Genomic DNA, 15,766 nt, shown 5'->3' with positions numbered 1-15,766 from the left:
TCTGCTATCCTAAGAATTGTATCAATTCTCAATCTGGGCAACTTGTTTTGTCTTTTAAGAGACAAAATTTCGAGCAGTTTATTCATATATTATCACTTGATTTTTCATAAATAAGCCCCAGAGTTCATTGACAATACCTTACCTATAGAGTTAAAGGGAATTACTTGCCCGTGGATACCTCTTGTTGATTGTCCACTTTCATTGCATCCTTTTATGATAACCTTACTGTGATCTGTAGTTTCTTTTGATGGCTGACTCTGGTCATAAAAGAACATTTATGATTAATTGAAGAACATCATTTAGCAAGAACATTTGTCAATCAAAGTGACAACTTGTGATTAATCATGGGTTCATGGGCAAATAAACTGATCCAGCTAATAATTCTTTGTGATTGATTAATGCTTCTGTATATGTGGTAATTGTCAAATTAGTCTGCTATTCTAAGAATTGTATCAATTTGCAATCTGGGCAACTGACAAAATTTCTAGCAGTTCATTGATATATTCTCACTTGTTTTCTCATAAATAAGCCCCAATGTTCATTGACAATACCTTGCCTATAGAGTTAAGGGGAATTAATCTGTGGACAACCCTTGTTGGTTGTCCATGTTCAACCTAATTCCATCTTTTTATGATAATTTTACTGTGATCTGTAGTTTCTTTTTATGGATGACTCTGGTCATGATAGAACAAACAGTTTCATGAGCTTCTATCCCTGTCGTTAGAAAGTTGTGGATGATTATTGCAATGTATCACTATTTCTTGCCAGTGATGCAATTTTAGGAATTGATAGTGCGTCAGTCTGAAAGATTTGAGGTCCCGGAAACATACCACCTTCTTGATCACTCCTTCTGATGGAAAGGGGCTCTTTGAACCCCCATCTTAATATTTTTGATGAAAGAGAGTCCTTTAATGCATGAAATCTTGTGCTCAAATTTTGTTTTACTGTTATTTTATTATCATTTTTTTTTGGCTTGAATTAACTAGTCTTCTGCCATCCGGATGGCTTCCTTTAGGTATGGACACCCCCTCCTATTTTCTAGCAAGGAACAATCTCTCTGCTTGATCAAACACCTAATAATATCTGATGATAATCTTGTATCATTTTGAGCAGCTGAATTTTGTATATGAAACATATGTGAGTTCTAAATTGAGCAATTAGTGAGCAGTTTCTTGTTCTACTGTAGCATGCTTTTCCAGGTTGCATGTGAATGTAATATTGTACAAGTTTTGTTCAATTTACTTTGAGCATGTTTCTTTTTTGGTCTGGTTTTAATGTTTTTATTGTTTCTTTTACTGAATAATTGGGGTGTGCTTGAAAAGGCTATGGAGGATGAGGCTTATGCATATTTCAAGGTTAAAATTGGGAGTAGAAATCATTAGGGTGATCAGCAGGAACAGATTGTAGTATCGAAGATTGTTTCTCCGGACTTCAAAAAGATACTTGGCCAGTTAAGTATTGAAAAGGAAAACAAACCCTCATGAGGGGATCAAGGCTTGAAATTATTGCATTCTTGCCTGATTTGGGAATGCATCTCAATCAAACCTACTTAGAATAAAAATGAAAAAAAACCATTTGTTTATCAACAAAACTACAAGAGCACGAATACCAAAAATCTTAAAGATGTTGTAGCAATCAAATAGCTCCTCGGTCTTAATGTCATCATTCAAGGTAAAATTCACATTGGTATCTTCATCAACCCATTGTTAAATCATTATCATCATTAAATACGTATCTTAATTTCTACAGTCATTAAGAATTTGTTAGCTTATTTTTTTCTGCTTGATGCTTATCATAATAAATATCATGATGAAAAGATTTTGACTTGTTTAGACAGCACATATGTGCGTATCTTGATGGACTGTTATCATATTGGTTTTTGGGATTTGGAATTGCATCGTGCTTGTGTGCATATTGGAATTGTGTTATGAGAACTGGCTGTTGTATGAATTTTCAAACGTAGGTACAGGTCAGATGGAACGTCAGATGCTCGTAGAATAAGAAGAAGAAGCATTAGTATTACTCCAGAGATTAGTGATGATATTGTAAGGTTGATGTTTGCCTCATTATCTTCTTTAAAATGTTTACTATGAATGATACAGATTCATATTGATAACAACTCTTGACTGCCATAATATTATCAACCTTTCTTTTATTTTTTTAATCTTTATTATATATGCTTCATTGTGGTTGGCTCACTTGTTGTTTCCCTTTTTTGGTAAGTGTTGACTTTGGTGTGATCCCAAAGGGGGGGGGGGGTGAATTGGGTTTTAGAACATTTTGACTAATTTAAACATTACATCGATTCACCACAGTTCATATCCCATTCAGTATAATAGCGTGTATGAAAAATGAGAAGCTATACGTTCAAACATACACATGCAACATATCTCATTAAAATAAAAGTGTGTATGCAAATAATTATAATCATAAATGAACAAGTATACACATGCTGAATTTAAAGGGCATAAATTAAATGAGATAAGGAGAGAGCGACACACGATATTTGTTATCGAGGTTCGGCCAAATCAGCCTACGTCCCCGCCTTGGGCATACCCCCAAGGATTCCGCTAAACCTGTTCACTTAACTGGGTGGAGCAGAAGCCATTACAACCTCTCCTTACGAGGTGAGGTAAACTCTAGCTCAATTACAAGGCTAAGCCCAACTTGTCTTACTTACGAGGCTGAGATTCCCCAGTTTAAATTTCGGGTTGAACCCAACTGGTACAATAAAAATCATTTTTGTACATATAACATGCTTCTAAAAATATAAGTAGAAATGTACACATTAAGCTCAAATACATACACTCTAATATGATATGAAATATATGCTCAGTAGAGTAAGGGGTGCTTATCTAAATAATTAATGCACAAATAAAACATATGAAAATATCAAAATAATTATTATGTTCTCGAACAAAGATTTTTGCTAATAAAAATGTTTGGAGAATTTGAAGTTTAAGCTCAAGAAAAGTATTTGTGCAATAAAGGATTTCTTCCAAAAATGTTTATCAAGAAAATTAACCGGAAGAAATCTTAAGGCTACTTTTAAAAATGATTTTAATAAATGAAGATGCAAATGAGAGTAAATGTAAATGAATATAAAATAAATGCCCAAAATGAATATGCTCTTCTTCAAAATAAATTTTGAAATAAATAAATGGAAAGAGTGGAAGAGATTTGATAAAAATATGCCCCAAAGAAATGATTTTATCAATAAAAATTGGTTTAGGGGAAACTTTGATTGACAAACGTTTTGAGAGAATTTGGAGTTAATCAAAGTTACTAATCTGGAGTTATAAGGGGTATTTATAGATTTTTAAAAAATTATGACCGTTGGGGACCTATTCGGGATTTTGAAAAAGTTTAATTAAAAGTTAACCCCTGTTTAGTGCTTATTACCGCGGTTAAAAATATGACAATCCGAGAGTTTCGGTCGACCGTGTTTTAAGTTCGGTCGACTATATTGATAAGTATGGTCGATTGAAGCACTTTTGAACTACGGATATAGTCGATTGAATTAAGGCGATTCGAAAACGTTCGAGGTTCGGTCGACTATATCTGAAATTCAGTATGCTAATCATATAGTTCGGTTGACTCAATCACAAATGAACTAGAAGTTCGGTTGACTAAGTTGTTAGGGCTCAGACACGTGCCAGTTCGGTCGACTATGGAAGATACGTTCAGAAACGTTTGGTCAACTGAGCTTTGGTCAAACTGTTGACCCCTGAATGGTTCGGTCGAATGAGCTGAATATAACCAGCTGGGTTCAGTCGACTGAGTGACTTTCAGTTATTATTGAGGTCCTAATTTTGAGTATAGTTTACCCTTGTTTGCATAGTTATGATTTTTGAGTTATAGGGGACTTTTCATGTGATGTTTAAGGACCTAAAGTCAATCTATGGCCTTGACCATTAAGTCCAAAAAATCCGACGTCGGTAGACTGAAGGTGATCCCTAGGGTCAAACTATGGTCTTGAGCATTAAATCCTATCATGCATGAGATGTAGTTATTACAAACCAAAGATATAAAAATTAAATGCAATACAATTGAAATCAAAATGTCTTCTTTTTTTTTTGCTCCTCTTCATGGAATACACCAAGCTGTTATGTGGGCTTTAAGTTTTGTCATAGTTTCCATTTCTCCTGTATCTTATGTCCGTGCTGACATGAAAATCTGTTCACACACTAAATGCACACATAAGATACAAGTGCTTTGTCAGCATCAAAACAGAGATTGGACTCAAAAAGTCAAAAGTAAGTAAAAGAATATGTATTAGAAATGACTTCCTTTTTAAAGCTTCTGCGGAAATTTCAATTCCTTCCAAAGCTTTTGTATGTGGCTTTCTCCGATGATCCAGAAAATTGCTTGAGGAATAGCATCCCACAGCTTCTTCTCATTCTTCCAGAACCTCTCCAGGATTGAAGTTCTGACCCCACTTCGCTTGGCATTACCAGTTTATTTGGAGAGTAAACAAGGCTCCATCACATAATGGTCCATCTGCAATGTGCAACCAATGATCCTCTTGTACCCCCTGCTCTTTGTACAAAAAAACATCTACTGATTGTTGAAATGCCCATCTTCACCAAGTCGTCTAAAGCAATATTCTTTCCTACATGGCTTCCCAAAAGGAAAATTCCCCTCTGAAACCTTAGTTTACCGCACAGTTTTCCTTGGTTTTCTGCCCATCTGTCCTCCTCTACCTTTAAGCCAAGAACAAAAGAATTTTTTTTGGAAACTACTGTTCTTAGAATAAATGTAGAAATCGAGACAAGCCTGCCTTCTCCCAATCTCCCCTCCATCTTACTTCACTCTCATACAGAACCTTCATGAGACCCCATAGTTGTCAACCTCTGCCGCACGAAAATTTCCCCTAAAAGTTGAATCCAACCACACTTGACCCCCATCCTTTCTGTACCAGTTTATCATTAACTCATCTTTGAAGACAATGTAAAAAATCTTGGTAGTTGATATTTAAGAGGAGTGGGACCACACCAGATGTGATACCAAAAAAGCACTTGTAGGCCATCACCTACATTGCTCGACAAAAAAATATCCTCCCAATCTTTCCTTAAATATTTCCAAAAACTGCACAATCCACCCATTATGATTTTCCCCATATGTAGTTCCGACAACCTCACTCTAAAATTTGTTTTCCTTGATAAATCTCCAAAGTGACTTCTCAGGAAGGGCTTTATTAATTGCATGTATATCAAGGATCTCGATGTTGATTCATCATTCTAGCATCTCTATTTGAATGCGGAACGTGAAACTTTGATTTATTCAGCTCTTTTATGGTATGGAAGATGGGTCACAAACCTCCAAGCATATCAGCCAAAGCTACGTTACTCGATTGTGCCTAATGGTATTTAAATGTGTCCTAGTCACTGACTTGAGGGGATGAATATTCTAAATCCTTATCACAAATGAGGTGGTGATAGGGAAAATAGGAATAAAATGTAAGTGCAAGTTAGACATAGTACTCTTGGTTGAATTCTCTGTTTCCAACGAGCTAAGTTTTCCTTGAACTTCTTTATTGCACTAGGTCCAAAACTCTTCTATCCTTGTATTTTATGTCAGATAGAACTCAAGATAAGTGAGAGAGGAAGAGCTCCCTTCTCACAGCTCAAAATGACAGCAAGCTGCCGCCCATCCTGCTGCCTGTGTTGGGATAAGTGTTATTATACAAGTTTGTCGTTGGCTGCAAAGGAGTCTTAACCAACAGGACACATCTGAAGTTGAGAATCTGATTCTCTACTGCATCACAAAGTATAGTGGAAATGAGAAAACTTAACAACCTCTCCTGTCAGGTTTCCAACCCTATAGCCTTTCAACACATCATTTTCCCCTGCTTTACCGGCATTTTGCTAAATTTTTTCATGACCAATGGACAAAAGGGGATAAATGGGGATCTATTCACCAGAACAGAACACTTCACTGTAGAATCCACTTCCAAATCCAAGCATCGACCACCTCATTAGCAAGAAAAGCTGCATCTAACATCTGCCTGCCCCCTTTAAATGTATGCCGAACGCCTCCTTCTATATGTTTGCCAAAACCTTAACCAAAATTCTGCAACCATTCCCTGTGAAACTGATAGGCCTATAGTCATTCAAGTCAGAATCCACTTCTTGTAGGAATCTTGCTTGGTAAAAGTACCATCAAGACTGGAGGCAAACTCCCATGTGGAATGGAATTCTTTGAGCCCTTTAGGGAAGTCATGGATAATAATTAGTAAGCCTATTGGGACACAGCCTAGATGAATGTCCTGATCTTAAAAAGAACCCTAGCCTTCCAAATGATGTGGCTTTAGGGAAGGGTCTGAGAAAGGGGTTTGAAGGAGGTGAAGGAAAAAAGATTTAGAGTAAAAAGGCCTCATGAATCCCCCTCCCAAACTCTCTCATCTTCCCTGTTAGAAGGAACAAAGGCTCTGGAACATTAAGTATGGTGGTGCTCATCAACCTCTCTCTCAATGAGGTTCCTTAAGAAATGGAAATCCCAAGAAAGAAAGAGAGAGCCCCCCTCCAAAGAAAAGGAGCTGCTGATGGTGCCTTGTGAAGAGGGGAAATCTTAGAAAGACAGGGCAGCAACAACTCCAATGTCCTCTGACCAATTTAAACATCCTCCTGAAACAAAACCCTATTCCTATTACTTATTGTGAAATGGGTGAAAGAGCAAACAAGCAACTTGGGAAACGAGCTTCTAAGGAGTTAGAAAAGAAGCAATACTGTCTCCTTTAGTGTCCCACCTATTCTGATGAGCTTCATAATTACTTGTTATCACCTTGTGCCACAGGAAATTAAGTTCTAAAGTGTACCTCCACAACCATTTTCCTACTAGAGAAATGTTTTTAGAAACCATGCCACCAGGATCCAGAACCCCCCTTCTGATTTGAGTCTCCTAAGTCTCCCAGGTAACCAAGTGATCTCTCTTGTTCTCCCTGAACTTGGACCATGAATGTCATGCATAAACTTTTCAAGAATCCTAGCGATGCTCTTGGGAACTCTAAAAGTGATAAAAAGTAAATGGGGCATGTTGGAAAAGGAAATACTAATGAGAATAATATAACCTCCAAGAGTTAAGTACACCCTCTTCCACCCCTTTAATCTCCTACCTAACATTCTGAATCATAGGTTCCAGAAAAGTCACATAGTCTGGATTTCCTCCGAGGGTGAGACTTAGCTAGGACAGTGGCCATTCTAAAGTGGTGCAATCCACCAAGGCTTTAAACATCTGAAGCTCTCAACTCCCCATTTTGATACAGTCTATAGCTGCTACACCACTCTTAGACAGTTGATCTTCAATCCTGAAATCTTATTGAAACTTTTAACGTAGTGATTGCCTTTCATAATTTCATAGCATTGTCTTAGGGGAACAAAATAGTATCGTCTGCAAACTGGAGATGGGATATCCCAACCTCCTCCCTCCTAACTATTAAACCTCTAATCCCCCTACTCTAAGCATGCAAAGCATCCTAATCAAGACAAACCACAAGTAGGAGTAAACAAAAATGAGGACAATGGATCCCCTTCTCTGAAACCCTAAAAGCCCTAAACAATCTCTAGTCTGACCATTAACAATAGCTGAAAAGTGGGTTGAACTCAAGAAGCACTTGCTCCACTTCCTCTCCACACATTCCCAAAACCTTTCTTCACCATCACTCTATCTAGAAAACTTAGTTAACCATGTCACAGGCTTTCTAAAAGTCCAACTTATAGATTAAAACCCCCCCTGCCCCTCCTACTCACATCCACAACCACCTCATTAGTGGCCAGCACTGTGTCAAGAATTTATCTGTTTTTAATAAAAGCTGGTCATGGTTACCATATCTCCCAAAACCTCTCAATCTTTTAGATAATACTTTTGAAAGAAACTTGTGGGCTAGCGAGCAAACTAATAGGCTTGCTATTCCTTACCCTTGTAGACCTCTATTTTTAAGGAATGATGGTTAAGAAGTTAGAATTCACACTAGTGCCCACCACCCCATTATGATGATATTCCTCTAAAAAACCCAAGATATCATTCAGCATCATCTCCCAACCTTCTTGAAGGAAGGGTGAAGCCATCGGGAGCATGAGCTTTGCTCCTACTCATCTCAAACAAAGGTGTTTTTTTATTTATTTTTGAGTAAATTTCTTCAATTTTGAAGGGCCTCTCATGGAACAAGGTTGAACTTGTATCATGTGGACAATCTACTGTATGGTGGTTGTAAAAGCTACTAGTCTCATCTACAATATGTTTATGGTCCCGCATAAGACACCTTTGAATCAAGTTCCAAATTTTTTTGTAAGGCCCTTTCTCCTTTTACTGTTGGCCACCCTGTGAAAAAAGCAAGAGTTATAGTTCCCCACTCTTGCTCATTTTACCCAAGATTTCTGACGCTAGCTTTATGTTTTCCCTTAATAGCAACACTCCCAATAGAGTGTAGCCCTTCTAGCACTACCCTCCTCATCTAGCTTGCCACAATCCTCAAACCTATCTAAGCCCACTGTCTTAGAGAATATATTTTTCAAGCCTTTGACGTCTCTAGAAACCTCTTTGTTCTACTATTTAAGCTTCATCTAGACATGCTTCAACTTTTTCCTCCCATCTCTGAACTTGATTCTCACTTGCCAAGATGTAACACAATCCTTGAATGATTGGTGTGGCCACGACATTTTCTCAAATTTGAAGGGATAGGGCTCAAGTGCACTGGATTAGAGTTTCAAAGAACATGGCAATGGTTTATCCATCTGAGATAGGCTGAGCAAGGGTTCTTTGATTCTTTGACATCCTTGAAAGCCTGCTCACTCACTTGCATAGCAGTAAGGATAAATGCCGCTCCCCGCCACTGTAGGGATACTATGGTGAGATCTATTCCCCACCCATCCCCCTCCCCCAATCTTCTGAGACCTTGTTTATACTCTTGGTAGCTCCTCAAGGGAGTAGCTTTATTTTAGGCTGCTGTGATCCTCTTCTATTTTCAATCATTGATACAACATTTTTGTGTTAATTTCTCAATCAGCAAGTGTCAGATACATGATTTTTCTGAGCACTCTCTGTCCCATACATACTTTGCTTTTGAAATCATTGTTCAGTTTATTGAAGAAGTTCACACATCAGATGCACTTGAATCTCAAAACACCACACGAATTTTGTATAAATTGTAATTTTGGTACACTAGGTTTACCTCGGGTTTTGAAGAAAAAACTATTGCACTCAATCCTTTTGCATTCTATAATTTTAGGGTAAATTTGGCATTTTTAACCACACCCTATTTTTCAAGAACAACGAGCTTTCTTTTTGCTTTTCAATTTAGAGCATGCACACTTTATGTTTTTCAGTTTAAGCTCTAGTCCTTTTACACCCTGGATTTTTCGTAAACAGAAGGATATACATGAATTTCATGTGTAATTTTCTGTACTAGGCTACAACATTTATTTGCTAAATTGTGTCTTTCTTCATTTGGTAGATACTTATACTCTACATGTGTAGCACTAAAGGCCCTATATAGCTTTACACACAGCTGGTCCCAAGCCCAAGCTTGAATAAAGGAGGAGGGTTGCATTAATAGTTGTTAGCTAGCATAAAATTTGTCTGATCTTTATGATATGACTCCTTGCCAAATGTTCACTAGGGCATCTCCTACGAGCGACCCGTTGCACTTATACCACCCTAGTGTAGCAAAAAATGGATAAGGGTGGGCTAGGCCAGGCTATTTTATATGGTAGAGGATCAAGGAGGTAGGTTAGGAAACTAGGGTTAGATCAGAAACTTGGAACATAGGGGTATTCATGGGGAAAAAAAACCTTGGAGTTAGTTGATGCAATGATTAGGAGAAAAATAAACATAATATGCTTCCAAGAGACTAAGTGGGTAGGGGAGAAAGCTAGAGAAATAGGAAAATAGGATTTAATCTTTGGTACACTGGAAAAAAAAAACGTAAACATTGGGAGGGGTCATTGTATACAAATATCTAAAAGATAATGTGGCAAATGTTAAAAGAATAGGGGATAGGAGCGTAAAACAGGGGATATAGTAGATGCAAATGCTTCGTGGAGTAGAATGGCCGACTATTAAAAAGATATCAAAAGAGATTCTAGGTGAATCTAGAAGAAGAGTCTCAGATAGGAAAGAATTTGGTGGTAGGAACAAGATGTCCAAAAAGCAGAAGATGAAAAAAATTTTGTATAAAACATGGCAAAATTTTAGAAATATAGAAAATATTGAAAAGTATAAGGAGGTAAGGAAAAAAGGCAAAAATGGCCATTAGTGAAGCTAAACATAGAGCTTATGATAATTTATACACTAAACTAGATACAAAAGAAGGGGGAAGAGACATTTATAAGCTTGCTAGAGCTAGAGAAAGTGCAGAGATTTAGGGAATGTACAATGTATAAAGGATGATAATGATAATGTCTTGGTAGAAGAAGAAGACATGAAGAGAGATGGTGAAAAACTTTAACTAGTTGTTCATTGAAAACCAAATTGAAGCTTATGCCTAGAAATGGCAAATAATGAGAAGGCAAAAAATTTGAGGTTTATTTGCAAAATTAGAGTCGAAATGGTACATGATTGCATAAATTGGTGGAAAAAGATTCATATAGCTGACCCCACCTAGCGGGACTTAAGGCTTGGTTTTGTTGTTGTTGTTGTTGTCGTTGTTTATTTGCAAAATTGGAGTCATTGAACGTAAGATGGCTTTTAAAAAATGAAAAGTGGCAAATTTATAGGACCAGATATCATTTCAGTTCAAATTTGGAAATTTCTGGGGGATAAAGGAAGTATATAGTTAACTAATCTATTGAACACTAGTATAAAAATCAAGAAAATGCTGGAGGAATGGCGGAAAAGCATGTTTAATACCTATTTACATAAGCAAAGGTGATGTTTAGAATTGTAATAACTATTGCGGAATTAAACAAAGAGTCATACAATGAAACTGTGGAAAGGGTAATCAAACAAAGAATATTTATAAAAACAAGGGTCTCAGATAATTAGTTTGGTTTTATGCCTAGGAGATCGATGCTATTTACCTATTAAGAAGATAAATGGAAAAGCTCAAAGAAAAGAAAAGGGACTTGCATGTGGTTTTTTTGGACTTAGACAAAGTATATGATAGAGTACCGAGGGAAGTTCTATGGTGTTTTTTAGGAAAGAAGGGAGTATGCAACAGATATCTTGATGTCATTAAGGATATGTATGATAGAGTAACGACTAGCATAAAAATTGGAGTCAGAGAGTCTAGAGAATTTCCAATCACAATAGGAGTACATCAAGGCTTTAATTTAAGCCTTGTTTACTTTTGAATTTACTAGGAATGTCCAAAACAAGATCCCATGGAGTATGCTATTTGCATATGATATTGTTTTGATTGATGAAAGTAAGAGTGGGGTAGACTCATTAGAACTATGGAGAATGATTTTAGAGTCTAGAAAATTTAGGATAAGTAGAAATAATACATAATATATGAAATGTAACTTCAGCCATGTAAGGAGGAATATTGAAGAGAAGATTAAACTTGATGTCTTGTATCTATCATGCGAGTGAAGGGAGAAATTGAAGAGGAGTACATAGTGCATCGGGTGTGAGGAGCAAGCTAGTTATTGTAAATGGTACTAGAAGAGGATGGGATAAATTTAAAATACTTGGAATGAGGTAGTGAAGAAGGATTTAATAGTTCTTAATTTAGGCAAAGAAAATGCCCGTGTTTGCATGAATTAGTGGAAAAGGATTTATATTGTCAGCCCCACATAGTGGGGCTTAAGGCTTGGTATTGTTTTTGTTGTTGTTTATTGAATTAGTATTTTTTTTAAATAAACATTTCTAGGAAACATTTCATATTTAGGTCTATTTACTTTAATTTTTAATAAGTATTTTCATAATAACTAGATTTTCTCTTATTAAAATAAAATACATATTTGCATTTAGGGAGTTCCTTAAAGTTTGCTTTTGTTTTTGCTTTTTAAAAAATATTTTTCTCACACTTTATGTGGTGATAATAGCACATTTTATCACTATGCACTGATGTTCTTGTTTGAAATATATACATTGTATATTTTTATATTTTGTTATATTTTTTATTTGTTAGTTTAAATTGCATTTATAATCAATAAAGGTCAATAAAGTAGTGAGAAGTACACATGCTTCCTCTTATCAATAGCAACTGAAGAAACAAACAGAGCATCAAATACTTGTATATGTTATATTTAGATTGATTTAATTTACTAAAGTCATTTCAAGCATTAATGTGTTGGATTTTGGGATCGAAACAGTGAATCTGTATGTTCTAAGAAGTTTGATGATGGCAAAAAAAAAAAAGAAGAAGAAGAAAAAAACAGTATTCATTGATGTGGTGTCCATTAATCATTAGATAATGTCCATGATGGCTTTAACTGATAGCGGTTTTTAAAATCATGGTCCTACTTTTACCAAACCCTGATATCTTCCCCTGTGATGTGTCAATTTTGCTGGCCCCGAATGCGTGCTTCTGGACCTTTTCTCCATTTTGGCCTTCTCTCGCAAAGTGATGATGATGCATCCTTGTACACTGGAACTTTGCAACTCTTATTTCACTATTTAATCTTAATCTCAGCTGGAACAGGGTTATAACCCAGCTTTGTCTTAAGTGTAGCCCATTGAAAATCCAAATAGGAAACACCCAACACTTCTGAGCTGCTATGTGCTGCCAACACTGTTTGGTATGTGTCCAACATATGTCAGAAGGTAAATTCATTATTTTTATTAAGAGACACTTTCCTGACACTTCTGGAAACGTCCAGAAACATGTTAGAGACACTCAGGACAACTTGTGCTGCAGAATGGAGTCTTGTCTCCTTTTCTGCTATAAAATTCAACCCGAGCAACATCCACCTAGATAAGGCTTATGATAAAGTACCTAGGGAAGTTCTTTGGTGGGTCTTAGATAAGAAGGGAGTTCCAAGATATACAGAGGTCATTAAGGATATGTATGATAGAGTAATGACTAGCTTTGGAATTGTAGGAGGAGAATGTAGAGATTTTCATATCACAATAGGTGTACATCAAGGTTCTACTTTGAGTCATTATCTTTTTACTTTAGTAATTAATGAAATAACTTGGAATATCCAAAATGAGATCTCTTGGTGATGTTGTTTGAAGATGATATGGTGTTGATTGATGATGGTAGGAGAGAATGGAATCTAAGCTAGAACTTTGGAGAGCCACATTAGAGTCTATAGGGTTTAGGATAAGTAGGAATAAGACAAAATATATGGAATGTAATTTCAGTAATGTAAGGAGTAGCAATGGAGAGAGGATTAAACTTGATAATCAAGAGATTAATAGCACTGATAGATTTTGATGTCTTGGATCTATATACAAGCTGAAGGGGAAATTGAAGAAGATGTAGTACATAGAATTAAAATAGGTTGGGTAAAATGGAAGAATGCGTCAGGTGTGTTGTAACGCCCCGACCTGCCACGTGGGCCCAAGGTGCTACTTTAGTGACGTCTGTGTACTTGATACCACATCATCATAAATAAATGCAGCGGAATTAATGAAACATTCTCCGAACATACATTACCAGAGTTCTGAATTTCCTTTATACATAAAGGTTTCCAACTTCCATATTACAACCCAACCAAAAAAGGACAACTAACTCAGTCCATACAACCATAATACAAGTCCATTGACTTACAACATAACTTACATGCACCAGAGTTCATACAGATACTCACAAAAGATACTATTCTAACTTCCACCCCCTTATCTTGCTAAGCACGATCCCTGATATTTCTTGAAAAGATGATTTGTATATTGGGGTGACACACTTCTCAGTAAGGAAGATTAAGCTAACATTAGTGTGTGGTTAGCATGCATTTAGTGTTTACAGAAAACACCTAGATTAAGTCAAAACATACATCTGCTTCTAACTCCGACTATGTAGGCATCCGCAACTCTCTTGTGGGTCTGATACCTTACCACTTCGTGGTTCGGACTTCTAGGGAAGGTACACCCTCTACTAAGGCTAATCGGTTGAGATCACCCTACACTTCTATCCAGAACAGTGTGGGTGCACATGACCAAATATTGAATCTCTAGCAACGGTATTGTGCTCATATTATAACTGGTCCTCAGGGTTCCTCAAGCATATCATGCAATTTAAGTAATAAAAATTGCATTTCAAACTCATTTCGTATAAAATCTGTCATATTATAAAACTCGCCCCCCCCCGACCATCATATACATATCGGCTCACAGTCACTAAACATAATCCCGGCCCTCGCGACCGTCATATACAACTTCCAGTGTTTTCAAAAACAGTTCCAATATTTCACAAACATTTACAAATTCGGTTATACAATAACCCCCAAAGTAATATTCATTTGCCACACAATTTCAGTATTTTAAATCTTGCCCGTAGGTAACTAAGAAACACAGTATATTTAGTTTATAAGGTCAACCAAACTTCCCACCGTTCATTTTATTCAAAATAACATATCATATATCATAGGTTTGAAAAAGCTTCATTTTGAACAGTCGGTTTTCGAAGTAACAACTGAAAACATAAATATACTTACACCAAAAACATTTCAATCGGTTCAAATTTGTTAAAAAGCTAACTTAACTTAATCCTCCTACTTGTTTTTGAAAAAGAAACTGAAACGAATGGAAAGACCTGAAACCCTAGCTTTTCGAATCGGTAGAACTATGAGTACTGGTTAGCCTGGAGGAGAGAGAGGGAACCGGCAGCAAGGGAGAACCCGTAGGAGCCTTTTAATGAAGAAAAATCGAAACCCTAGCAGAGCCCAAGAAGAGAGGATTTTGAAATTTCAAGAAAAAAATGAGCTCACTTCTATTTATAGGTGGGCAGCCCAAGAGAAAACCATCGACGGTTTTCCCTGTATCCACAAAGCCGTCTACGGTTTTATGGTTGACTCGCCCAGTTGACCCAAAACCGGCGACAGTTTTCTCATGCTCTTTGAAACTGTCTATGGTTTTGGCCCTGCCAACCAAATTGCTTCATTTTTCTTTTATTTTCCTTTATCTTTTCTTATTTCTCTCTTTTATACATATTTTCTTTTATTTTCTGGGTTCGGGTTCTTACATGTGTTGTGTGATTGTAGAATACCTTTGAAATTAGAAGGAAATTTCTATAAGACGGCCATAAAAACCAGCTATGTTTTATGGCTCAGAATGTTGGGCAACTAAGAAACAACATGTACAAAAAATAAAAGTTGTTGAGATGTGCATGTTATGGTGGATGAGTGGTTTAACATTAATAGATAAAGTAAGAAATGAGCATATACATAGTAATTTAGGCATAGCACTGATTGAAAATAAGATAAGGAAGGGGAGTCTTTGATGGTTTGGGAATTTGAAATGCAGGCCTTGTAGAGCACTTGTGAGGAGGAGTGAGTTATTGTTTTTGGCATAAAACGGGCTAGGGGTAGGCCCAAAATAACTTGAAATGAGGTAGTGAGGAAGGATTTAACAGCCCTTAATTTAATAGAGGAAAACACTTTTAATTAGATGAATTGTCGGAAAAGGATTCATGTAGCCAACCCCACCTTGTGGGACTTAGGGATTGTTGTTATTGTTGTTGTATTAATTAATTGATGTGTTCCTGCCTCGTTGTGCTCGTCTCCTTTTTTTTTTTTTAAGTTGTGTATGCCTATTTCAATATTGTGTTTTGACTGTCGCGTGTCGGCACCAGTCCTGAGAAATCCAAACTTTTTCTCCTCAATCTCACAGAAAACTCCTTTCCACGGATGAGCTGGAAATCCTGCAATCTGATTCTAATTTC

General features: G+C 36.6%; 1 protein-coding gene across 8 annotated transcripts in view; it reads left to right on the top strand.

The window, feature by feature from the left end:
* LOC131147810 (probable serine/threonine-protein kinase SIS8) overlaps positions 1-15,766 on the top strand; it is an 88,786-nt gene that overhangs the window by 34,498 nt on the left and 38,522 nt on the right. For 6 of the 8 annotated variants that reach the window (XM_058097401.1, XM_058097394.1, XM_058097395.1 and 3 more), the window contains one exon: positions 1,964-2,050. In XM_058097401.1, the coding sequence (XP_057953384.1) occupies positions 1,964-2,050 (87 nt within the window). The remainder of the gene's footprint in view (positions 1-1,963; positions 2,051-15,766) is intronic. The other 2 variants (XM_058097399.1, XM_058097400.1) reach the window with 1 other exon arrangement.

This window comes from Malania oleifera, chromosome 2 (assembly GCF_029873635.1).
Source record: "Malania oleifera isolate guangnan ecotype guangnan chromosome 2, ASM2987363v1, whole genome shotgun sequence".
NCBI lineage: Eukaryota > Viridiplantae > Streptophyta > Magnoliopsida > Santalales > Ximeniaceae > Malania > Malania oleifera.
The sequence above is the reverse complement of the archived record's forward strand: the minus strand, read 5'-3'. Positions and strand labels throughout refer to the sequence as shown.